Below are 26055 nucleotides of genomic sequence, written 5' to 3' on the forward strand. Positions count from 1 at the left end.
ATCCCTGAGTTCCTGCAGATCCCTAAATTCCTGCAGATCCCTGCGTCCCTGAATCCCTGCAGATCACTGAATCCCTGCAGATCCCTAAATTCCTGCAGATCCCTAAATTCCTGTAGATCCCTGCATCCCTGAATCCCTGCAGATCACTGAATTCCTGCAGATCCCTGCAGATCCCTGCAGATCCCTGCATTCCTGCAGATCCCTGCAGATCCCTGGATTCCTGCAGATCCCTGCAGATCCCTGAATCCATGCAGATCCTTGAATTCCTGCAGATCACTGCATCCCTGAATCCATGCAGATCCCCGAATCCTGCATCTCCCTGAATCCCTGAAACCCTGCAGATCCCCGCATCCCTGAATTCGTGCAGATCCCTGCATCTCTGCATATCCCTGCAGATCACTGCATCCCTGCATATCCCTGAATTCCTGCATCCCCGAATCCTGCATATCCCTGCATCCCCGAAACCCTGAATCTCTGCATCTCTCCATATCCCTGTATCCCGGCATCCCTGAATCCCTGCAAATCCCTGCATTCCTGAAACTCTGCACATCTCTGCATACCCCTGCATCCCTTAATTCCCTGCAAATCCCTGCAGATCCCCGAATCCTTACACGGCCCAGCAATCCTGCACCTCCCTGCTCATCCCTGCATCCCTGCATTCCTGTATCCCTTCATCCCTGCACATCCCTGCATCCCTGCTCATCCCTGCATGCCTGCATGGCTCAGCATCCCTGAATCCCTGCTCATCCCTGAATCCCTGCATTCCCGTATCCATTCATCCCTTCATCCCTTCATCCCTTCATCCCTGCATCCCTGCTCATCCTAACATCCCTGCATGGCTCAGCATCCCTGAATCCCTGCTCATCCCTACATTCTGGTATCCCTTCATCCCTGCTCATCCCTGCATCCCTGCGTTCCTTCATCCCTGCTCCTCCCTGCATCCCTGCATTCCTGTATCCCTGCATTCCTTCGTCCCTGCTCATCCCTGCATTCCTGTATCCCTTCATCCCTTCATCCCTGCATGGCTCAGCATCACTGCATCCCTGCTCATCCCTGCATTCCTGTATCCCTTCATCCCTGCATGGCTCAGCATCACTGCATCCCTGCTCATCCCTGCATCCCTGCACCTCCCTTCACCCCTGCATTCCTGCTCGCCCCAGCCTCCCTTCCCAGCCCAGCCCCCGGTTCTGCCGCCCCGCCGAGCTCCCGGTGCCGGCTGAGTCACCTCGGCTCAATCACCGGCAAAAATAAACCCCGGCGAGAGCTGCGAAGCCGCCCCGTCACCTCCCCCGTCCCTGTCCCCATCCCTGTCACCGCCCCGGGGCTCGGCCGCTGTCACACACATGTCACACGCGTGTGCGCACACCCGCGGGGACACGCGACGCAGCCGCACGCGCCTGACGGGCTCTGCCTTCCTCCTCCTCCTCCTCCCTCCCCTCCTTCCCCCGCCTGAGTTTCGCCTGAGAAATTGGGTCAAAAACCGCAGGAGCCTCATTTGCCCCTGGGCTAATTGCGCGTCTGGGGACAGAGCTGCCACTTCTGCCACCGCCGTGCGCGTCACCTCCTGCACGCGCCTGGCGACAGCGTCCTCCCTGCTCATCGCAGAGACCCTCGAACCGTCCAGTGCTGGGAACCGGGAGGATCCCGGTGACCCCCGACATGTCCAGTGCTGGGGAACTGGGAGGATCCCAGTGACCCCTGACCCCTCTGATCACTGGGAACCGGGAGGATCCCGGTGACCTCCGACTGGTCCAGCGCTGGGGAACCGGGAGGATCCCAGTGACCCTCGAACCCTCCAGGGCTGGGAACTGGGAGGATCCAAGTGACCCCCAACCTGTCCAGCTACCGGATCCCAGTGACCCCTGACCCCTCCGATCACTGGGAACCGGGAGGATCGCAGTGACCCCTGACCTGTCCAGTGCTGGGGACCGGGAGGATCCCAGTGACCCTCGAACCCTCCAGGGCTGGGAACTGGGAGGATCCAAGTGACCCCTGACCTGTCCAGCCCCGAGGAACCGGGAGGATCCCAGCGACCCCTGATGGCTCCGGTTACTGGGAACCGGGAGGATCCCAGTGACCCCTGACCCCTCCGATCACTGGGAACCGGGAGGACCCCGATGCCCCCAGACCCCCCAACCCTGGCGAACCAGAAGGCAGCCCCCCAGCCCCGCGATCTTCACTCTCAACACCCTCCCGGCTGTCGAGGAACGCGGCCGAGCCGTGCCGGTAGCCGCTCTGGCTGCTCTCCCGGCCGCCATCCAGCCCGGCGCTCCGCCGCGCCCCGGGGAGGCTTTTCCATCGCATCCAGGAGCCGCCGGCCAGCCCGATGCCAAGGCCGATGCCAAGGCCGACTCGGGCACGGCTCCAGCACCCCCGCTCGCAGCGGGCCCGGGCTGCCGGCGGCGCAGGAAGCGAGCGCCCGGTGCCTTTTGTGCGGCCGGGATCTGCCGAGCAACGCCGGCCGGCGCTTCCGAAGAAAGAGCGGGTGTTGTGCCCTTCCCCATTAATTACTTGTGCCGATTGATTTCCACTTCCGTGTAAAGCCCCGGGGATCGCCGGGGGATGCGGAATTCAGCGCGCACCGGCACAGGGCTCTGCCTGTTCTCCGCGCTTTTATTATTTATCCAAAATTCCCCCAGCGGCTGCCGCGGGGGGGTTTGGGAAGGGCAGGGCTTGGCGCAGCCAGATGTCGTTTGTAATTCATGCTAAGTGACAATGTGGTGGCATCTCGGCGCTGGCGAGGATGTGGCTGTGGGTGCGTCGCGCTGGAAGGGGATGTGTAAAGGATATAATTGTAATTAATTAATCATAACGGCGGTTTGAAGGCCCAAACTGGCGTTTAGTGCCAGGCGGTGAGGTCGGCGGGCTTGCCGCGGTGGCGGTGTCCTCCCCGACGGTGTCACCTCTCCCTCCAGGACGTGTGACAGCGCTGGGAGCAGGTGTGAGGGTGGCATGTGCCGTTAATGAGCTTGGCTTCGCGAGCGGGAGATGCTGCTCGGTGTCCCCGCGCGGGACAATTAGCACCTCGGCTAATGAGCCAGCGCGGCGTGCTGCCAGCCCCGCTGCTGTTATCGCCGGAGCCACAGCGGGGCTGGTCGGGCCTGGTGTCCCCCGTGTCCCCCGTGTCCCCCGTGTGCCCCGTGTGCCCCGTGTGCCCCGTGTCCCTCATGTCCCCCGTGTCCCGTGCCAGCCCCGCAGCCCTCTCGCCCAAAATCACCCACAGGGATGAGGTGGTGGCATCGCCACCGCGGAGGTCGCCAAGGAGGCTCCCGTATCCCCTCCCATGTCCCCTCCCGTGTCCCCACCTTGTCCCCACGGTGTCCCAGGTGCGGGCTGGCCGCTGCCCGAGGGACAAGGAGCGGGTCCGGCTGCCGGAAGGGGGATGGGAAGGAGGCAGTTGCCATGGAAACAGCAAATAAAATCAATGCCTGCCGCCGGTGGGCTCGGAGGGAAGTCGGGCCTGGCCAGGGCAGCACCGCCACAGCCCCGGGGGACACCGGGGACACCGGGGACACCGGCCGGGACCCTCCCGTGCCCTCGCCGTGGTGATGAGGGGACAGGGACAGCATGGATTCCATCCTCCTGTGTCCCTCCTGTCCCCTCCAGAGCCCTGGCTGAGCTGTCCAGCCCAACCTCAGCCCAGCCAGGCCAGGCAGAGCCGCCGGTTGTCCCCAGCCGCTGTCCCGCCCGTCCGTCCGTGCCGTTCCGGTGCCCCGAGCGCTGTCCCCAGCTGCGGTGGCAGAGGCCTCGTTAATGAGCTGCAGTCCTGATGAATGTGGCAGCTCTCCTGGAACGGCCTTCATTAGCCGCCCGCGGACCTGAGCGGAATAACAAGCGGCTCCGTGGGGCGCAGGACGGGGACCCCCCGAGCACCCCCGGCGGGGCGGGGACACCGGGACACCCTTCTGGGGGCTGCGGGACACCGGGACATCCTCCTGGGGGGACACCGGGACACCCTCCTGGGAGCTGTGGGGACACCGGGACATCATCCTGGGGGCTGCGGGACACCGGGACATCATCCTGGGGGGTTGCGGGGACACCAAGCCACCCTCCCGGGGCTGTGGGGACACCGGGACATCCTCCTGGGGGGACACTGGGATATCCTCCTGGGAGCTATGGGGACACCGGGACACCCTCCTAGGGGCTGCGGGGACACCGGGACATCCTCCTGGGGAGTTGTGGGGACACCGGAAGATCCTCCTGCGGTGACACCGGGACATCCTCCTGGGGGCTGCGGGGACACCAGGCCACCCTCCCGGGAGCTGCGGGGACACCGGGACACCCTCTCGAGGGGCTGCGGGGACACCAGGCCACCCTCCCGGGAGGTTGCGGGGACACCCAGCGAGGCTCCGGGCCACCCCGATGTCCCTCAACACCTCGGTCACGGTGCCACCACCACCCCAAACCGGAGCAGCTCGCGGTGTCACCACCCGCCCAAACCGGCTCTGTCCCTTTGGGGACGCGGGTGTCACCACAGAACCAATCCTTCCGTCCCCACCGGGACGCTCCGATGTCCCCACAGCTGTCCCCGCACCGTGACTGGCCGTGTCACCCCTCTATTGTGACAGCAGCAAGGCCTGGCTGAGACCTTCCAAACTCATGTCACCTGGCTCCGCTGTCCCCTGGGGGGGTTGGGGACAAGCCGGGGGGGTGCTGGAGCAATGGGGACACCGCGGGGATTGGCGGGTCCTACCCTTGGCGACGGGAGCCCCTCGGCGTTGTCACCGCACCCCAAGCGCCCGTGTCACTGTCACAACAAAGGAAAACATCTCCGGATGGAAGCTGCGGGAGGGTCGTCACGGCAACACTGCTGCAGGATTTCACCAGAATCCCCACGTTTGGCCTCAAAACGACGCGCAGTTCCCGCTTCCCCCCGCCGATCCTGCCGGGGCTGGGGCTCGGGGAGTGGCACAGAGGGTTGGGGTCACCCCGTGGGGTCAGGGCTTTGGGGACACGGTGACAGCAGGCAGCGGCTCGGGGTGGTGGGGGTGTGGGGAGACCCCGCTCTGGGCGAGGATGGGGACATTGGGACACCGTTGGCTCTGTCATCCTAATTCGCCAGGTTTTGGGTTCCGAAAGGCCACCAGACCCCAGGAAGTCACCTCCCAGCTGGAGCGGGGACACTCCGACCTGGTGCCACTGGAGGAGCTGCTCCCCAGCGCGTCCCTGGGCTCGGCGAGGGGGGAGAGGTGTCCATGTCCCCCCCGGTCCCCGAGCCGAGCTGGCGGGTGGCTGCTGTGACATTTATCGCCACTTGAGACGAGAGCTGCGCTCGGTCACTGCCAGCGCCACACGAACGGCCGGGGACAGTCACGCCTCGGTGTCCCCAGGGGGTGGCCCGGGGTGTCCCCTCGCCTGCCCCGAGCCCACAGCGAGGTTTGAGTCCCCCAGATGTCCCTTCGAGGCTCGGGGTCAGGCTGGGAGCAGCTGCGGTGCGGTTTTTCGGGGTTGGTGACACGCGGGGTTTGGTGCTGGGGACACCTGAGGTCCCCGCCGGGAATCGGGAATGAACCAGCTGATCCCCGAGCCATGCGGGCTGCCGGATTTCCGGGTGGAATTTGGGGAGATGAAGAACAGGAGGAAGGATTTGGGACACCGGTGGGTGCAGGACACAGCCCTGGGGGGCAGCAGGAGTGTCCGGAGGGTCCCCGGGGGAGGATTTCAGATCTGGCATCATCCCTTGGTTCTGCTTCCACCACTCCTGGACATCCTTCCTCCTTCCTTCAACCCCAAAACCTGCCCTGGGTGCCTCAGGTGAGGATTTCAGGTCTGGCATCTTCCCATGGTTCTCCTTCCACCACCTAGACCATCCTCCCTGAGCACCCTAAAACCCCAAAACCCACAGGGTGAGGGTTTCAGGTCCAACCCCATCCCATTGTTCTGCTTCCACCACTCCTGGACATCCTCCCTGAACACCTTACAATCCCAAAACCCACCCTGAGTGCCCCAGGTGAAGGTTTCAGATCCGGCCTCATCCCATTATTCTGTTTCCACCACCCAGACCATCCTCCTGGAGAACCCTAAAACCCCAAAACCCCCCCTGAGTGTCCAGGGTGAGGATTTCAGATCCAACCCTATCCCCTGGTTCTCCTTCCACCACCCAGACCATCCTCACTGAGCACCCCAAAACCCCAAAACCCGCAGGGTGAGCATTTCAGATCCAACCCCATCCCATTGTTCTACTCCCACCACTCCCAGACCATCCTCCCTGAACACCTTACAACCCCAAAACCCGCAGGGTGAGGATTTCAGATCCAACCCCATCCCATTGTTCTGCTTCCACCACTCCCTGACCATCCTCACTGAGCTTCCAACAACCCCAAAACCCACAGGGTGAGGATTTCAGGTCCAACCCCATCCCATGGTTCTCCTTCCACCACTCCTGGACATCCTCCCTGAATACCTTACAACCCCTAAACCCACCCTGAGTGCCCCAGGTAAAGGTTTCAGATCCGGCCTCATCCCATTATTCTGCTTCCACCACCCAGACCATCCTCCCGGAGAACCCTAAAACCCCAAAACCCGAAGGGTGAGCATTTCAGATCCAACCCCATCCCACTGTTCTGCTCCCACCACTCCAGCCCATCCTCCCCGACCACCCCACAACCCCAAAACCCTTTCCAAAGCGGGATGGGATATCTGTCGGGCCGCCGCACCCACCGGCAACCGGAACAAGCCGCCACACCAAACCCCCTGCCACCCTCTCCCCAAATCTCCCTCGGCAAACCCCTCGGGGACAGTGACCCCCGGCAGTGTCCCCTATTCTCGGCCACCTCCATGGGGCCGCGCCCGCCAGCTGCAGTCGCATAAAGGATGGGGGAACAGAGGAGCTCTGTGTCGCCGGCAACGCCGGGATTGTGCCGGAGCAGGGGGGGCTCACAAAAGGCAGGAAACGCCGCGAAAAGTCTGGCACAATGGGAGTCGGAAATGAGAACTTTGCTCTCGGGTTTCCACGGATCCATCCTCGGGGTGAAATGGGGAGGGGGGACACGGCTGGTGGCCTTGCCAAGCCGCCGGAGACAGGCTGGCATTCTTCGGTCACCGGCGGGAAGGTGACACCCCTCCCCAAAAAAACCACCCCGAGAGCTCAGCGATGGTTTTATTCCCATTTTCGGGGGTCGGTTCGGCTCTTTGGGGAGTCTTGCCTATTTTTTGGGGGATTATTGGGGGGATTTTTAATCTTCCAGCCACTCTGCCCCCCATTGCTACCCCATATGGGGTGTGGAGGATCACAATTCCACCCTGTGGGGTTGAAAGGGAATTTTGGGGAGCGGAGGAGCTGGAAAATTAAGAAACACCCCCAAAATCCGGCTGGTTCCCCCTTCTCTTCCTGCCTCCATCCCAGGGACCCCCACATTCTTTTAGTGACCCCATCCCCGTCACACCCCCCTCCCCAAATTCCAGGGACCCCTCAGACCCCCCCCCCCCCATTATAGACCACTCACTCCTAGAGGGATGAGACCCCACTGAATGGGGAGGGGGCGTCTCTAGATTTGGGGGGGTTGGCCCGGATTTGGAGGGGTTTGTCCCGGATTTGGGGGGATTGGCCCCGATTTGGGGGGGGTTTAGCCCCGGTTTGGGGGGGGGGTTTAGTTTGTGCCGGATTTGGGGGGTTTAGCCCCGGGTTAGCCCCGGTTTGGGGTGGTTTGTCCCGGATTTGGGGGGTTTGGCCCCGGTTTGGGGAGGGTTTAGCTCCGGTTTGGGGGCTTGTCCCTGATTTGAGGGGGTTTAGCCCCGGTTTGGGGGTTTGTCCCGGATTTGGGGGGTTTAGCCCCGGTTTAGGGGGTTTAGCCCCGGTTTGGGGGGTTTGTCCCTGATTTGGGGGGGTTTAGCCCCGGTTTGGGGGGTTTAGCCCCGGTTTAGGGGGTTTGTCCCGGATTTGGGGAGGGTTTAGCCCCGGTTTGGGGGTTTGTCCCGGATTTGGGGGGGGTTTAGCCCCGGTTTGGGGGGGCGGCGCATGCGCGGCCTCCCCTCGCCCTGCGCCGGGCAGCGCGGAGCGGGCTCGGTTCTCCGCCGCTGCGGTCGGGCAGGTGCGGAACGGGCGGCACCGGCGGCACCGGCCGGGCGGGAGGGAGGGGGCCGCGCCCGCCGCCAGCCGCGATTGGCCCGGCCCGGCCCGGCTCGGCCCCCTCCGGGGGGGTTCGACCCGCTGCCCCCCTCTCCCAGCGCCGCTTTTAAGCCCCCGGTGCCGGTGGGGCGTTCGGATCTACCGGCGGCGATGAGTCCCGGCGCGCCCTGAGCGCCGAGCAGGTACGTGCGGCGCCGGTATCGGTACCGGTACCGACACACCGGCACACCGGCACGGCGGCACCGCCCCCGCTGCGGGGACACCGTGGGGTTGGGGACAGCGGCACCGCCACCGGGACGGATCGGCGCTGGGGGCCCGGTGGTGGCGATGTCACCGGTACCGGTACCGGCTGGATGCGGGTTGGGGACGCGGCGGGGCTGCGGGGGCTGCAGGAATGCGGGGCCCGGTGGCGGCGGTGGGGACGGTGACACCGGAGCTGGCACTGCTGCGGGGACGGGGATGGGGGCGGTGACACCGGCAGCGACACCGGCAGCGACACCGGCGGGAGCGGGAGGGATCCGGGCCGGGGAATGCGGGGGTGGGGGGGCCGCGGGTCCCGGTGGCGGTGGCGGGGATGGGGACAGGGACAGCGACACGGCTGTGGCACGAGCAGGATGGCTCCGGGCTGGGGACGCGGTGGCGATGGGGGACACTCGGTGCTGGGGACACTGCGGGTGTCAGGGGGGACAGGGGTGAGGGATGGTGGCCCTGGCGTGGGGGGATGCTGGGGACACTGAGGGGACACTGAGCTGTCAGGGATGGCGGTGCCGCGGTTGGGGACAGCGGGGCAGGAGGGGACACTGCGGGGATCAGGGGCACTGGGACAGCTGGACAATGGGGGTGTGGCCACTGGCGGTGTGGGGACACTGTGAGGAGCAGGGGACACCAGGACAGGGGGACACCAGGACAGGGGGACACTGTGAGGGACGCCAGCACTGGGACAGGCTGGGGGACAGCGGGACAGGCAGGGCTGGGGACAGCGGGACACCGCCATGCCCTGAGCCCCAGGGAGGTGGCATCGCCACAGAGGGCAGGGAGAGATGGCGAGGGGTGACAGGACAGCGCTGGGTGCCACCGGGGTGTCACCACCCCGCTGCGGTGCTACCGCCGGCTGCTCCTGGGCCACCCTGGTGACACTGGTGGCTTCCTGGCGGGTCGGAAATTGGGAATTTCCCCAAACCGGGGTGCAAACCCCAAACCGGTGTGGGACAACGGTGGGACAACAGCCCGGATCCATGCCAGGCCCACCGGCCCGCGGCTCTCATCCCGGCTCGGGGCACCGGGGACGTGTCGGGTGTCACTCCCGGCGTGTGACAGAGCCACCGGCAGGGCTGGAGATGCAGCCGAGAGCCGGCGGTGACACCGCGGTGGCTTTGGGGCTCCCGAAGCTCTTGGGGGTTCACCTGGCAGAGGCGGAAAGCGGGACAAAAAAAAAAAAAAAACCAATAAATTTTTAAAAAAATAATAATTCAGGGAGGAAAAAAAAAAAAACCCAAAAAAAGAGGAGCAAATTCTAAAATAAAGGCTGCAGACTGTCTGCCTAATAAAACTCGCAGCCGGCGAAGGGCCCATATTGGCCGGGATCACAGTTTGCCGAGGTGCTAATTTATTCCGGCAGGCTGGGGGGAGCGGGGAGCATCACGTTGCCTGTGAGATGTGACGGCAGCGAGGTTTGCAGAATTCCTTTGTTGTGGGCAGAGAGGAGGGGACGCCGAGCCGGCCCAGCCGCCGGGCTCCTGTCGCCGCCGCGCAGCCCCCCGGGGGACACCGGAGGACACCCCCGGTCCCCGCGGGGGCGGCGGGTGGCTCCGCGGAGCTGGGAGGGAGGTGGGTGACGCTGGGGGTTGGGGGGTGCGGGTTGGGGGGCTGGAGGGACGCCGAGGGGCGCGGGGCACGCCGGAGGGGGGTGGCACCGCGGTGTCGCCCGTGCGGTGGTGGCACCGAGTGACCCGCTGGGAAGGCGGAGGTCACAGGGGGGTGGCGTCCTGCGTGGGGACAGCTGGTGGCACCGCCGGCGTTGCGTTGTCCCCAAGGTGGCGACACCCACATCCCCTGGCTGTCCGGGTGGGTGGGCAGTGCCCGCTGTCCCCTGCCACCCATCCCGTGTCCCCAGCGCTGTCCCAAATGTCCCCTCAGCTCCGTGCGGGATCCTCAGCCACCCCCAGCCTGGGGACAAGTCGGGAGTGGCGGTGACCCCCGGAGTGGCCGGGTGGTCCTGTCGCCCGGCGGCCTGGGTGGAATTAAGCTCTGTTTCAGCTCAAGCTAATCACCAGCGCCGGCTTTGCATATTCATGAGGAGGATGAATAATTCATGAGGTGACAGCGAGTGACAGATGTGAAAATGTTCGGGCTGGGGAGGGGAAGGGGGGGCGTTGTGCACCGGCGTTATTTTAAATCTCTCTCGTCTGCCGTTTCCCCGGTCGGGGCGACAAGGGACAAGCTCGGTGTCCCCGAGGGTGGCAGAGCCACGTGGCCTTGGGGACGTCACGGTGACATCGCCCTGACTGCGGACAGAGCCCCCCGCTGTGAAATCCTGCTGGTGGCCTGGCCACCTCGGTGCCACCCCTGTGCCACCCCCTGGCCTGGCTGTCACCTCCGGGCTGTCACTGCTTGGGGACACTGCTTGGTGACACCCGGGCGGCAATCCTTTCCCCGGGAATCCCGGCTGGATCCTGGGAATTGTGGTGACAACCCCGGGAATCCCGGCGGGATGGGGATTTGTCACCTGGGACCCGAGATCCGTCCAGGACCGATCCCGGTGACACTCAGGGTGGCGAGGTGACAGTGCCACCCCGGGCCGCCTCCATCCCGCCACTGGATTGGGAATTATCGGGGAATTATCGGGGGATTATCGGGGGATTATCGGGGAATTATCGGCTGTCCCGATCAATAACGAGGCTGCGGGGACACCGCCCGGCTCTGGTGACCTGCCGAGGGGACACCGCCCGGCTCTGGGGACACCGTGTGGCATCTCCGGCCCCGGCAGGGATGGCGCTGTCCCTGTCGCTTGTCCTGACCTTGGGAGAGAAACTTTTTGCTGGCTCAGCATCTCAGCCGAGGGTCCGGTGAGGGTTTGGGGGTCGGAATGGGGAGGGGACAGGAGCAGAGCCATGGAAAATGTGTCCCCTGGGTGTCGCAAGGGCAGGGCTGGCAGCCGGGTGGCCCCAGGGGAGCAGAGATGTGTCCTGGTGCTGGAATTTGGGGACAGCTGAGCTTTGCCAGGTGCTGCTTTCCCACCTTTCCTGCTGCCAAAGCAAATCCTGCAGGATTGCTGATGCCGGGGGAGGCGACAGCCCAGCCTGGAGATGAGACCCCAAAACCCCCAAAAAACCCCAAACCCCCAGCCGGACACATTGCCCTGTTCCTGCCAGCTGGGGTGGGATTAGGGACCCCCATCCCATTTCTCCAGCCCCATTCCTTCAGCCCATCCCCTCCAGCCCCATGCCATTCCTTCAGCCCCATCTCCTCCAGTCCCATCCCATTCCTTCAGTCCCATTCCACCATTTGCCCTCCCTTCCAGTCCCATCCCATCCCTCCATTCCCATTTTTTCAGTCCCATTCCTCCGTTCCCATTTCCCCATCCCCATTCCTTCCGTTCCCATTCCCTCCACCCCCATTCCTCCATCCCCATTTCTCCAACCCCATTCCTCCACTCCCATTTCTCCAGCCTCATTCCCTCCAGCCCCATTTTTCCAGCCCCATTCCCCCATCCCCATTCACTCCAGCCCCACTCCTTCCATTCCCATTCCTCCACTCCCATCCCCTTCAACCCCATTTCTTCAGTCCCATTCCTCCATTCCCATTTCTCCATCCCCATTCCCTCCATTCCCATTCCTCCAGCCCAATTCCCTCCATCCCCATCCCATTATCCCATCCCATCCCATTATCCCATCCCATCTTATCCCATCCCATCTTATCCCATCCCATCCCATCCCATCCCGTTATCCCATCCCATCCCTCCAGTTTCATCCCCTCCAACCCCATTCCTCCAGCCCCATTCCCTCCATTCCCATTTCTCCATCCCCATTCCCTCCATCCCCATTCCTTCCATTCCCATTCCCTCCATCCCCATTCCTGAACCCCATTTCTCCATTCCCATTTCTTCAGCCTCATTCCCTCCAGCTCCATTTTTCCAGCCCCATTCCTTCCATTCCCATTCCTCCACTCCCATCCCCTTCAACCCCATTTCTTCAGTCCCATTCCTCCATTCCCATTTCTCCATCCCCATTCCCTCCATCCCCATCCCATTATCCCATCCCGTCCCATCCCATTTCTCCATCCCATCCCATCCCATCCCATCCCATTATCCCATCCCATCCTTCCAGTTTCATCCCCTCCAACCCCATTCCTTCCATCCCCATTCCTCCCAATCCCATTTTTCCATTCCCATTTCTCCATTCCCATTCCTTCCATCCCCATTCCTTCCATCCCCATCCCCCAAATCCCAGCCCCACAGCCCCCTGGGAAGTGCCCGAAAACCCAAAGAGCAACTTTCACGTTTAACATTTAAATAAATTCCCGGCTGTTTGCTCAGCGAGGAGACCCGGGCTGAGTAAATACTCCGAGGAGGATTTCTGCTCCGAGGAGGATTTCTGCTCCGAGGAGGATTTCTTCTCCTCTCCTGGGGCTTTCCGTGCTCCCTGTCGCCATCCCGATGTGGCACCGGGGGTGACACCGGCTCTGGGACACCTCAGTTTGTCCCTGAATTGTCACTGGGAGTGGAGGATGCCAGGGAGGAGGAGGAGGATGGAGAAGGGAAAATCCCAGGAAGGTGACAGAGAGAGAATTCCCATTTCTGTTTTCCCCCCAAACCGCCTGGTTTGCCTTTCCATGCAAAAAGTCGCCTGGAAGACAAAAAACAAAATGAGCGTAAACACCAAAAAATCTTTCAAAAAGTGAGAAAACCCAACAAGACGGTTTGAAACGTTGGGATGTTTGTCAGCACAGCCCGGGACACCTTTGTCCCCTGGTCCTGGATGTCCTGGATGTCCCCATTCCTGCACCCAATGTCCCCATCCCGCACCCAGTGTCCCCATTCCTGCACCCAGTGTCCCCATCCCGCACCCAGTGTCCCCATCCCGCACCCAGCATGTCCCAGCGCTGCCCAGACCAAGGACACCGCGCTGTCACTTTGTCCCGGGAGAACTCCTGGACACCCCAGAAAGTCAAAATGACCATTTCAATGGGAGCTGTTGGAACCTCCCGAGCCCTACAGCGCCAAGGATTTGATTTTTTTCCCCCCGGAGAGGGAAAAGTTTGCTGCCGGAGGGATTTCCTTCCCGGAGCATCGCCAGGAAGGGATGAAGGAACCTCCCGGAGCTGTTTTTGGGGTTTCCCAGCTGCCGGGGAATTTATCCGGGAAAAAAAACCAAAATCCAAGCCCATTCCTCATCCCAGGAATTTCCCTGCATGGTCAGAGCCGGGTGACCTCGCTGTCCCCTCCCGGCGGTTGGCTTTGGGGACAGAGCCGGAGGCAAAGGGGCTGCCGGCGCTTTCTTCTTGAGAAGAAATCACATCAAACCCGGTTTTGCATCCCCAAAAAGCCTTTTGCCAGCTCGGAACACGGGGGGTCTCCTTTTTTTTCCTCGCCGTTTTGCTCTTTCTTTCTATTTTCGTCCCACAAAAGCGCAGAAGGGGCGGGATGGGGATGAAGGGCTGGAAAATGGAGCAGTGGGGTGGGGAGAGCTGCGGGATGAGGAACTGGGGGATTCTGGTGACCCCAAAAAGCCGAGAGGTCCCCAAATTGCTGATCCGGACAGGGCAGGAATGGATGTTGGGGTTGGGGAGTGCAGGGAGCAGCAAACCCCATAAGGGAGCTGTGGGGGACAAGGGGTTTGGTGTGAGTTTGTGGGTGTTTGGGGTCACCTTTGGGGTTTGGGGGTGCTGGGTGTGTCCTGCTGTGTGTGCTGGGATGGTTTGGGACCCAGAGGGTGAGAGGAGTTCTGGGGTGGTGGGCACTGGGTGGTGATGGTGGGCACCGGGTGATGGTGGTGGGCACTGGGTGATGGTGGTGGGCACTGGGTGATGGTGGTGGGCACTGGGTGGTGATGGTGGGCACTGGGTGATGGTGGTGGGCACTGGGTGGTGATGGTGGGCACTGGGTGATGGTGGTGGGCACTGGGTGGTGATGGTGGGCACTGGGTGATAGTGGTGGGCACTGGGTGGTGATGGTGGGCACTGGGTGTTGGTGGTGGGCACTGGGTGGTGATTGTGTCCACTCTGGGTGATGATGGTGGGCACTGGGTGATAGTGGTGGGTACTGGGTGACAGTTGTGCCCATGCCAGGTGATGGTGGTGGGCACTGGGTGGTGGTGGACATTGGGTGATGGTGGTGGGCACTGGGTGATAGTGGCAGGCATTGGGTGATAGTGGTGGGCGCTGGATGATGATGGTTGTGTCCACACTGGGTGATTGTGGTGGGCACTGGGTGATAGTGGTGGGCACTGGATGATGGTGGTGTACATTGGGTGATGGTGGTGGACACTGGGTGATGGTGGTGGGCACCAGGTGATGGTTGTGTCCACACTGGGTGATTGTGGTGGGCACTGGGTGATGATGGTGGGCACTGGGTGATGGTGGTGGGCACTGGGTGATGGTAGTGAGCACCAGGTTATGGTGGTGAACACTGGATGATGATGGTGGGCACCAGGTGATAGTTGTGCCCATGCCAGGTGATGGTGGTGGGCACTGGGTGACAGTGATGGTGGACACCGAGTGATGATTGTGTCCACACTGCGTGATGGTAGTTGGGCACCAGGCAATGGTGGTGGGCACTGGATGATGGTGGTGGGCACTGGGCGATGGCTGTGCCCACGCTGGGTGATGGTTGTGTCTACCCTGGTGACGGTGGTGGGCACCAGGTGATGGTTGTGCCCGTGCCAGGTGATGGCTGTGGTGGGAATGGTTTGATGGACCTGGGTGATGGTGATGGGAGCTCGGTGATGGTTGTGGTGGGTGCTGGGTGATGGCTGTGGGCACTGGGTGATGGTTGTGGGCACTGGGTGATGGTGCTGAGCACGAGGATGTCACCGCGGGTGGCACTGGTGGCACAGAGTGACATCCCAGCTGGTGCCCACCACCCCACCCTGCTGCCAGGAGCAAAACCCAACTCTCCCTGGTCTCATGGGGTTAATCCTCCTCCTTCCGTGGCCATTTCTGCTCGAGGCCACCGCGGAGGGGACGAGGGTGACCCCAAACCCCGAGGACACCGAGAAGGGGACGAAGATGTCCCCAAACCCCGCGCTGTCGTTGCAGGTCAAGGATGACCCATGTGGTGGGCGATGCCGCCTGCTGGCTCCTGCTCGGCCTCTCGCTGCTGCCCATCGCCCTGCTGGGTGAGTGCTAATTAATCAGCCAGCGCTAATGAACTCCGGGCACCAATAAACCGTGCCGGGGAATAATAACCCGGGCAGGGCTCGGATTGCCGGCGGGATTAGCGAGGGAAAAACCCACCGGCTGGGATCGCTGCAGGCGAGACCTTAAACCCTTAATCCCCCTCCCCACGGCCCGGCTGAGCCCCCCGGGGATTTGCGGTGGCTGTGCGACTTGTCCCCTCCCTGTCCCCCTCGGATCTCCCACCCAGCAACCCTTTTATATTTTTTTAAATATCAAAAAATTCTATTTATTTGTTCCGAGCCCCCCAGTGAGGCGAGAGCTCGGGGCGAGGGGAGGGTGAGGGTGAGGGTGAGGATGAGGGTGAGGGTGAGGGTGAGGGTGAGGGTGAGGGTGAGGGTAGGGAGGAAGGTGCCCCGGGGGGGATTAGCGGCTGTTTCGACCCCCAGCTGCCCGGGGGAGCAGCGCTGACCCCGGGGGGCTCCGGGACGCGGGGGATTTGCGGCGGCGGCGCTGGGAAGCTGCCCGGGCTGGGACGGGATTAGTGCGGGACGAGGAGGAGGAGGAGGAGGAGAGGGTGGCCAAGGTCCTTCATCCCAGCACGGGGGTGGCTTTTCCGCGGGTGCCACAGGGGTTGGGTGGCGCCTTTAGGGAGGGACAGGGCGGGCTGGTGTCCCCAGGGAGTTTGGGGACATTCCGGGGGGTCTGGGCAGCATCCAGGGGGGCGCAGACTCTGTCCGAGTTGAGGGTTCAGCCCCAGCGAGGGGCAAAGTCGCTGTGCAGCCTCTGGATGAGGTGGCAGCGCTTTGTCCCACTATGATATTCCTCCTCCTCCTGCCCTTCCCGGGGTGCTCAGGGTTGTCCCCACAGCCAGCGGTGTCCCCAGCTGTCCCCAACCCGCTGTCCCCGCAGGCTCGCAGGATGAAGGGAAGGTGATCCACATCAACCGGGTGCAGCACCGCGCCGTTCGCGTCGGGCTGGGCGAACCGGCGACGCTGCCCTGCCTGTTCCTCCTGCACCCCTCGGCCTCCCTGGGGCCCAACGAGCCCCCCGAGCCCCCCCGGGTCAAATGGAGCAAGGTGCGCTCGGCCGGCGGGCAGCGGGAGGACGTGCCCATCCTGGTGGCCAAGGACAACGCGGTGAAGGTGGTCAAGGCCTACGAGGGCAGGGTGGCACTGCCAGGCTACCCCCGGGATCGCTCCAACGCCACGCTGCTGCTGCGGGCGGCCCGCGCCAGCGATGCGGGGCTGTACCGCTGCGAGGTGGTGGCGGGCATCGAGGATGAGCAGGACCTGCTGCCGCTGGAGGTGACGGGTGAGAGGGGCACGGCAGCGGGGTGGCACCGGGGGTGGCGCTGGGGATGGCAGCGGGGATGGCACCGGGCATGACACCAGGGATGGCACTGGGAACGGCACGGGGATGGCACTGGGGATGGCACTGGGGGTGGCACTGGGGGTGGCACCGGAGATAACACTGGGAATGGCACTGGGATGGCACCGGGAATGGCACTGGGAATGGCACCGGGGGTGACACCGGGGATGGCACCGGGGATGGCACTGGGGGTGACACCGGGGATGGTACCGGCACGGCTGGGAGGGTGGGGAGGGCAAGGTGGGCACGGCTGGGAGGGTGGGGCAGTTCCTGTGGCCGAGAGAAAGTGGGTGAGTTGGGCACCTGGGGTGAGCCGTGCGCCCCGTGAGAGCTGTGCACCCCATTAACTCCCTGCATCCCATGAGATCCGTGCACCCCATTAATTCCCTGCACCCCATTAATCCCCTGCACCCCATGAAAGCTCTGCACCCCATTAATTACCTGCACCCCATTAGTCCCTGCACCCCATGGCATTTCTGTACCTCATAAGCCCTGTGGGCTCTCTGTGAGCTGGGTGAGCCCTAAACCCCGTGCCAGCCCCAAAACCCGTGCCAATCCTGCATTCCATGGCCCCTGTGCCAATCCTGCACCCCGTACACCCCGTGCCATCCCTGAACTCGTGCCAGACCTGCACCCCGTGCCAATTCTGCATCCCATGCCAATTCTGCACCCCATACACCCCGTGCCAATTCTGCACGCCGTGCCAATCCTGCACCCGTGCCAATTCTGCACCCCATACACCCCGTGCCAATCCTGCACCTCGTGCCAATCCTGCATCCCATGCCAATTCTGCACCCCATACACCCCGTGCCATCCCTGAACCCGCGCCAATTTTGCATCCCACGGACCCCATACAAGTCCTGCACCCCACAGCAATTTTACCCCTCCTGCACCCCATGCCATCCCAGAACCCGTGCCAGCCCTGTCCCCGACGCCAATCCCTCCCCCGGTGCCAATCCCGGTACGATCTCCTCTCTCTCCGCCCCTCTAGGCGTTGTTTTCCACTACCGACCGGCCGGCGAGCGCTACGCGCTGAGCTTCCCCGCCGCCCGCCGCGCCTGTCGCGACAATTCCGCCGTGATCGCCTCTCCGCAGCACCTGCAGGCCGCTTTCGAGGATGGCTACGACAACTGCGACGCGGGCTGGCTGAGCGACCAGAGCGTGCGGTGAGTGGCGGGGCTGGCATTGCCCACCGGGCACCTCCCGGCGCCGAGCCGAGCGCCCACCGTGCCCCTCCCCGCCAGGTACCCCATCACCCTGTCCCGGCCCGGCTGCTACGGGGACCGGAACAGCCTGCCCGGGGTGCGCAGCTACGGCAGGAGGGAGCCCGAGGAGCTCTACGATGTGTACTGCTACTCCCGGGAGCTGCGAGGTGAGCGATGGGCGCCTGGATGGGCTGTGCCAGGCTGGGGTGGGCTGTGCCAGGCTGTGCCAGGCTGGGATGGGGCGTGCAGGGTCGCGATGGGGTGTTCCAGGCTGGGATGGGCTGTGCCAGGCTGGGATGGGGTGGGGTTGGCTGTGCCAGGCTGGGATGAGCTGTGCCGGGCTGGGATGGGCTGTGCCAGGCTGGGGTGGGCTGTGCCGGGCTGGGATGGGCTGTGCCAAGCCGGGATGGGCTGTGCCAAGCTGGGATGGGCTGTGCCAGGCTGGGATGGGCTGTGCCAGGCTGGGGTGGGGTGTGCCAGGCTGTGCCAGGCCGGGATGAGCTGTGTCAGGCTGTGCCAGGCTGAGATGAGCTGTGCCAGGCTGAGATGAGCTGTGCCAGGCTGAGATGAGCTGTGCCAGGCTGGGGTGAGCTGTGCCAGGCCAGGCCAGGGGTGTCCGAGGATGTCCCTCTGCAGTCCCAGTGTGGCTGGGTGCCCGGGGATGGCCCTCGGTGGCTGTGGCGTGGCTGGGTGCCCAGGGATGTCCCTGTGTGGCCATGGCCATGGCTGTGTGCCCGTGACGTCCTTCCGTGGCCATGGCACGGCCAGGAGCACGGCTGGGTGCCCAGAGATGTCCCTCCATGGCCATGGCATGGCAGGAAACACAAACGAGTGCCCAAGGATGTCCCTTCGTGCCCATGGCATGGTGTGAGCACAGATGAGTGCCCAGGGGTGTCCCTCTGTGGCCATGCCATGGCTGGGTGCCTACAGTTGTCCTCCCATGGCATGGCAGGAAACACAAACGAGTGCCCAGGGATGTCCCTCCATGGCCATGGCATGGCTGGGTACCCAGGGATGTCCCTTGGTGCCCATGGCATGGCAGGAAACACAAACGGGTGCCCAGGTTTGTCCCTCCATGCCACGGCTGGGTGCCACGGGATGTCCCTCCACGGCCACATCCCCGTCCATCCCTCCCCTGCCGCGGTCCGGCTGCAGGGCCGTGCCAGGGCAGTGCCATCCCTCCGTGCCACCTGCACCCACGCGGTGCTCAGGCGACAAGGCCACCCCAAAAACCCCACCGCGCCCCGAGCCACCGTGTCCCCTGCCGTCCCTCGTCCCCAACGGCTCCGTTCTCCCGCAGGCTCCGTGTTCTACGCCACCGTTCCGGGCCGGTTCACCTGGCACGGAGCCCGCCGGCACTGCCGCAGCCGCGGCGCCTCGCTGGCCACCACGGGCCAGCTGTACCTGGCCTGGCGACAGGGGCTGGACCAGTGCGACCCGGGCTGGCTGGCCGATGGCAGCGTGCGCTATCCCATCCGCCTGCCGCGCAGGAAGTGCGGCGGGGACACCTCGGGGGTCCGAACGCTCTACCAGTTCCCGAACCGAACGGGTTTCCCCCCCGCCGCCTCCAAATTTGACGCTTATTGCTACAGAGGTGAGGAGGAGCGGCGGAGATTCCCGCCGGGACATCCCGAGCTCCCGGGGGAATCGGTGGGAACGGCCGGGAAAATTGCCGCGGATGAATATTTAATTGGGGAATTAATGAGATAAATGAGGAGCGCGGCGCTGGGAGGGAGAGCAGCACCGGGTGGGTGAGGGGAGGGGATGCGGTGGCCGCTGGGGACACTCAAGGGGACCGCGGGGACAGCCGGGTGGCACCGCTGATGGCCGCGGTGTCCCCGCAGCTGCAGGGCAGGGCGACGCGGATGAAGCGGTGCTACCGGTGCCTGTCACACCCGAGCCGCCGAGCAGTGACAACGTGCTGGTGGAGCACGGAGAGGACCCTGGCACCTCGGGGGACACCCGCGACACTCCCCGCGACCGCTACGACCTCCTGGAGCTGCCGGGGCCAGCGGCGCTGGGCGAGGATGAGGACGAGCAGCTGCGGCCGGCCGAGGGGACACAGCGCGGTGACCTCCCGAGGGCTGCCCTGTCACCGTCACCGGTGGCTCCGGGGTTGGGGACGAGCGCTGCGACATCCCCGCCGCCCACCGCGGCCACCGAGGCGGCGTGGCCCCGCGAGGAGGAAGCTCTCAACGTGGTGGATGAAGCTCCGCAGAGCTCCCGGCGACACCCCGAGGAACCCTCGGCCACCGTCCTGTCACATCCCCAGAGCCTGGAGAGCATCCCCGGCTCGACCTTGGCGCCACCTGGGTTGGGGACTGTCCCCAGATCAGAGCCGGAGACCCCCAGCGCGGCCCCGGGGACCCCCAGCGCGACCCCAGGGACCCCCAGCGCGACCCCAGGGACCCCCAGCGCCCCCAGGAAAAGCTACCCCGGGCTGAACGGGCGCTACTTCCAGCTCCAGCGGCACGGCCGCGACCCCGCGGTGGCAGCTGGGGACCCCACGGCGACAGCTGAGGACCCCACGGCGACAGCTGGGGACCCCGCGGTGGCGGCTGGGAACCCCACGGTGACAGCTGGGGACCCCGAGGTGGCAGCAGGGGACCCCGCTGTGGCTGAGGACCCGGCGGTGGCAGTTGGGGACCCCACGGTGTCAGCTGGGAACCCCGCGGTGGCAGCTGGGGACCCCACGGTGACAGATGGAGACCCTACGGTGGCAGCTGGGGACCCCGAGGTGGCAGCAGGGGACCCCACGGTGGCTGAGGACCCGGCGGTGGCAGTTGGGGACCCGGCGGGGATTGTCACCCAGCCCGCCGCGCTGGCGCTGGAGGCGAAGGGAGTCGCAGCCAACGCCGTGGAGGTGTGGAGCACCTCTGTCACCGAGAGTCCCCTCCGGGAAGAGCCCCACGCGTCCCCCAGCGAGGTGGAGGACGAGCTCAGCCCCGGTAAGTGACATCCGGACACGGGCGGGGTGTCCCAGCGCCGCTCGGGGACCTCACGGCGGTGCCATCTCTTGCAGAGCTCGTGGCCGCTGTCGCCGCCCCGGTGTCCCCCGAGCCGCAGGCCACCAGCGACTCGGGGACCCCCGAGTGGACCCTGGACCTGTCCCCTTCCCCCGCCGCTCCCCGCCACGCTCCGGGCCACCGGGACGTGGCCACCGATGTCCCCAGCGCTCGCGGGGACTCCCCCGCGGATGCCACCGAGGACTTCTCCGGGGACACCGAGCCGCAGGAGGGCGGTAGCTCCGTGCCGCCGCTGCCCCCGCTGCCCCCCGCCCCGCTGGTGGCCGAGGGACCCGAGCCGTCCCGCGGTGACAGAGGTGACAGAGGTGACAGCGGTGACAGCGGTGACAGCGGCGGGGCCCCGGGTGACGGCGCGCTGGAGAGGCAGAGGAAAGCGGTGACATTCCTGCAGCCCGAGGGTCACTCCGAGGGACCTCCTGCCACCCCCGGTGACAATCCCGAGCCCCGGGAGCCACCGAGCCCCGGCCGGGAGCAGCCGGAGGGATCCAGGGAATTCGGGAACGGCTCAGCCCAGCCCCGCAGCGACTCAGCAGTGTCACCGCCCGCCTGGGATGTCCCCTCGCTGTCCCCTTCCCCCACGGCCACCGAGGTGGTGCTGTGGGCCACCAGCGAGCGGCCGGAGGAGGTGGCGGGGCTGGAGCCGCTGGCCGAGGAGGGATCCGCAGACCCACAGCCCACGCCCGGCTCTGAGCCCGAGCTGGCGGCCATCGAGGAGCTCCTGCTGTCCCCCCCGGACCCCCGGCAGCCCCCCGGCGCCACCCCGGCTGTCCCCAGCCACCGGGATGTCCCCACAGCCCCCGGCGAGGAGGACGCGTCCGGGGAGGCCAAGAGGGAAGAGCCCCCCGCGCCCCTCGGCTCGGTCACCCGCGGGCCTTGGCTGTCCCCAGCTGTCCCCAACGCGCGGGTGACAGAGCCAGCGGGGTCCCCGAGCTCGGGGCTGTCCTCGGAGCCCCCAACGGCGGCAGAGCTGGGGGTGTCGCCGGTGCTGGATGCTGACAGCGGCAGCGGAGAGGAGCCGGAGCTGGAGGAGCGGGAGCTGCTGGCCTGGGTGGGCACCGGCAACGGCAGCGGGCACGGTGAGCGGCGGGCACGGGGGTTGTGGGGCGGGGGGCTGCAGGCACCGGGGGCTGTGGGCACCGGGGGCTGTGGGCACCGGAGGCTGTGGGCACCGGAGGCTGTGGGCACCGGAGGGCTGCGGGCACCGGGGAGAAGGGGCAGGGCGAGGGGAGCTTTCGAAGCGGAATTTCGGGGTTGTCGTTCTTTTTATCCAAATTTACACTCTGGGAGCCTTTGGGATGGCAGTGGGAAAGGGGCGGGTGGCACAGCGTCCCCAAACCCGGGTGGCACCGAGTCCCCCCAGCTCGGGTGGCATCGCGTCCCAAAGCCCGGGTTGCATCGCGTCCCCAAACCCGGGTGGCACCGAGTCCCCAAACACAGGTGGCACCGCATCCCCTAAATCCGGGTGGTACAGAGTCCCCAAACCCGGGTGGCACCGCGTCCCCCCAGCCCTGCTCAGGTCACCTCACCTCCCGCAGCGCCGCCCGACCCGTGCCAGACCAACCCGTGCCTGCACGGCGGGACGAGCCGCGCCAACGGCTCCGTGTGCGGCTGCAGCTGCGCCGCGGGCTTCACCGGCGAGAACTGCGAGATCGGTGAGTCCCGCAGCTCCCTTCGCCTCCCTGCGGCCCCGGCCGCGGCTCTGTCCCCTGTCGCTGTCCCCGGAGCACGTCCCCGCGCCACAGCCGGCTCTGTCCCCGCAGACATCGACGACTGCCTGTCCAGCCCGTGCCAGAACGGTGGCACCTGCATCGACGAGGTGAACTCCTTCGTGTGCCTCTGCCTGCCCAGCTACGGCGGCAGCCGCTGCGAGAAAGGTGCGCTGTCCCCCCGCTGTCCCCGCGGTGTCACCGGGAGCCGGGAGGTGACACCGACCCCGCCGTGCTGGCGGCCTGCCCCTTGCTCCGCCGCCACTGTCGCCGTGTCCCCGCAGACACGGAGGGCTGCGACCACAACTGGCACAAGTTCCAGGGACACTGCTATCGCTACTTCGCCCGCCGGCGCTCCTGGGAGGACGCGGAGCGCGACTGTCGCCGCCGCTCGGGTCACCTCACCAGCATCCACTCGCAGGAGGAGCACTCCTTCATCAACGGTGGGCTCGGGGGTGGCGGATGTCCCCTCGCCGGGTGTTTGTCGCCTGCTCCGTGTGACCCGCGGGTGTTTTCCCCGGCAGGTTTCGGCCACGAGAACACCTGGATTGGCCTCAACGATCGCATCGTGGAGCAGGATTTCCAGTGGACCGACAACACCGCCTTGGTGGGAGTTTGGGGGGCTCGGGGTGGGCTCGGGAGTGGGTTCGGGGGGTGTCGGGGGTGTCACCGCGTCCCTCGTGTCCCCCAGCAATACGAGAACTGGCGGGAGAACCAGCCCGACAATTTCTTCGCGGGCGGCGAGGACTGCGTGGTGCTCGTGTCGCACGAGATCGGCAAGTGGAACGACGTGCCCTGCAACTACAACCTGCCCTACATCTGCAAGAAGGGCACAGGTACGGCCTGGTCCTGCTGTCCCTGGTGTCCCTGTCCCCATCCCTCAGTCCCTGGTGTCCCTGTCCTGCAGTTCCTGGTGTCCCTGTCCCGATCCCACAGGTTCCGGTGTCCCCATCCCACAGTCCCTGCAATCCCCGTCCCATCACACAGTCCCTGATGTCCCTGTCCCACAGTCCCTGGTGTCCCTGTCCTCGTCTCACAGATCCCGATGTCTCCATCCCATACTCCCTAACATCCCTGTCCCCATCCCACAGGTCCTGGTGTCCCCATCCCGCTGTCCCTGGTGTCCCTATCCCCATCACACTGTCCCCAATGTTCCCATCCCTCAGTTCCTGGTGTCCCTGTCCCCCTCACACAGTCCCCGATGTCCCTGTCCTGCAATTCCTGGTGTCCCTGTCCCCATCCCACAGTCCCCGAAGTCCCCATTCCACAGCTCCCAGTGTCCCCATCTAGCAGTCTCTGCCATCCCTGTCCCCATCCCTCAGTCTCTAGTGTCCCTGTCCCCATCCCACAGGTCCCGGTGTCTCCATCCCACATTCCCTGGTGTCCCTGTCCCCATCACGCTGTCCCCAATGTCCCCATCACACGGTCCCCGGTGTCCCGGTCCTGCAGTCCCTGCCATGCCTGTCCCCATCCCACAGGTCCCGGTGTCCCCATCCCACATTCTCTGGTGTCCCTGTCCTCATCTCACAGATCCCGATGTCCCCATCACACTGTCCCTGTCCCCACCCCGCGGTCCCCACGCCCCTCCTCATCCTCAGCAAACCTTTCCCCGCCCCTCACCCATGCAAACCCCGCCAGTTCTCCCCTAAATCTCCATTTTTCCTTTCCTTCTCCATCCCATCAATCCCTCCCTCAGCGCTCGGATTTGTTAAATTCTCTCCCATTAAACCCATTAACTTCCCATTCCTCATCCCGGCAAGTCCCATTCACCTCCAGCCGCTCCTCCCCATAATGACACCCCAATAAAGCCATTAATTAACTAATTAACCCCCGGGGACACCTCGCTGCCACCGTGCCGGGATCCTCTCAAGCCACCAGGATGTCCCCAGGGCTGTGTGTGTGGCGATGTCCCTTGTCCCCCCACACCCGGGGGAGGTGACAGCACTCCGTGTCCCCCCAGTGCTCTGCGGTCCCCCCCCGGATGTCCCCAACGCCTCCCCGGTGGGCAAAAAGAAGGACAAATACAACATCCACTCCAGCGTGCGCTACCAGTGCCACGAGGGCTTCACCCAGCGCCACATGCCAACCATCAAGTGCCACAGCACCGGCAAGTGGGACAGACCCAAAATCCTCTGCACAAAACGTTAGTTTTGGGGTGAAAACAGCTGGGTTGGGTGGGGAAAGAGGAAAGGGAAACCGCCGTTCCTAACCCCCCCGCTCCCCCCCGTTTTCCCCCCCGTTAGCCAGGCGGTCGCACCGAGCGCGGCGACACCGGCGACACCGGCACAGCCACCCGCACCACCAGCACCAGCACCGCAGAGCCCGCAAGGAGCGGCGGAAACACCGCAAGCACCTCCGGCTGGACTGGATGGAGGAAGGCCACTACTTCTAGGCGCGGAGAGCACAAGGGGGTCCCCGCGGGGGGTGGTGACAACCCCCGCTCTGTCCCCAGCCCGTCCCCGACCCTCTTTTTTAACCCCTTTTTGGCTTTAGCTCCGTAGGATTCCCGGCCCCGTAGGGAATAGGATCCGGATGGGGCGGCAGCGTGTGCGTCCCCAGTCCTCCCTGCATGTCCCACGCTCAGCCCCCCGGCCCGGGCTGGACCCCCAGCCCCTCGCAGGGACCCCCTGGCTGGGCGCTGTCGCTGTCCCCAAAGCGGGGGGGAATCAGGCGGTGTCACCTCGGGTGGCTCTGGGTTTTTTTTAGCAGCCCCCATTTCCCTGCCCCAGCGCCCCGGGGGGACAGGCGGTGGCTCCGGGGTCACTGTCCCTCTCCGGGGTCACTGTCCCTCTCCGGGGTCACTGTCCCTCTCCCCAGGCGGTTGGGGGGTGGCGGGTTTGGTTTTGTCCCCGTTTCCGTTCGTTTCGGGTCCCCGGTGGAGGTGGCGTGTGTGTGTGTGTGGCGCTTTCTGATCTCTGCTGGTGGCGATGTGACTGCAGTGTCCCCAACCCTTCCCCGCCCTGCCGACCCCTCCCCGTTTCTGACTCGGCCTTTCTGTACTGCTGGACATTTTAATAAATTTTTTTAACAGTTGGGCGACTCCCGACCCTGTTATTTCCTGCAGGTGTTCCCTGCCTGGCGCTGCTCCTTCTGCCTCCTCTGACCAAACCAGATCAGTCTGACCGAACCCATTAATTCGGACCAAACCTATTAATTCTGACCAAATCCATTAATTCTGACCAAATCTCTTCTGACCAAACCCATTAACTCTCACCAAGCCTCCCCTGACCAAAACAGATAATTCTGACCAAATCTCTTCTGACCAAATCCATTAATTCTGACCAAACCAGATAGTTCTGACCAAACCCATTAATTCTGACCAAACCTCCTCTGACCAAACCCATTAA

The 26055-nt window shown here is 64.6% G+C and overlaps 1 protein-coding gene across 1 annotated transcript; it reads left to right on the forward strand.

The window, feature by feature from the left end:
* The first annotated feature begins 10206 nt into the window (after positions 1 to 10206).
* LOC146426144 (neurocan core protein-like) lies at positions 10207 to 25741 on the forward strand. The gene is made up of 15 exons (XM_085040287.1): positions 10207 to 10384; positions 15323 to 15402; positions 16313 to 16714; positions 17763 to 17937; positions 18016 to 18143; positions 19277 to 19570; positions 19821 to 20924; positions 20999 to 22078; positions 22538 to 22654; positions 22763 to 22876; positions 22993 to 23151; positions 23233 to 23315; positions 23400 to 23544; positions 24669 to 24851; positions 24952 to 25741. Exons 1-15 carry the CDS (start codon positions 10380 to 10382, stop codon positions 25098 to 25100), a joined length of 4218 nt encoding a protein of 1405 aa, XP_084896413.1. The 5' UTR covers positions 10207 to 10379; the 3' UTR covers positions 25101 to 25741.
* Positions 25742 to 26055: the final 314 nt, after the last annotated feature.

Source organism: Lichenostomus cassidix, chromosome 28 (assembly GCF_008360975.1).
Source record: "Lichenostomus cassidix isolate B80296 chromosome 28, HeHo_3.0, whole genome shotgun sequence".
Classification (NCBI taxonomy): Eukaryota; Metazoa; Chordata; class Aves; order Passeriformes; family Meliphagidae; genus Lichenostomus; species Lichenostomus cassidix.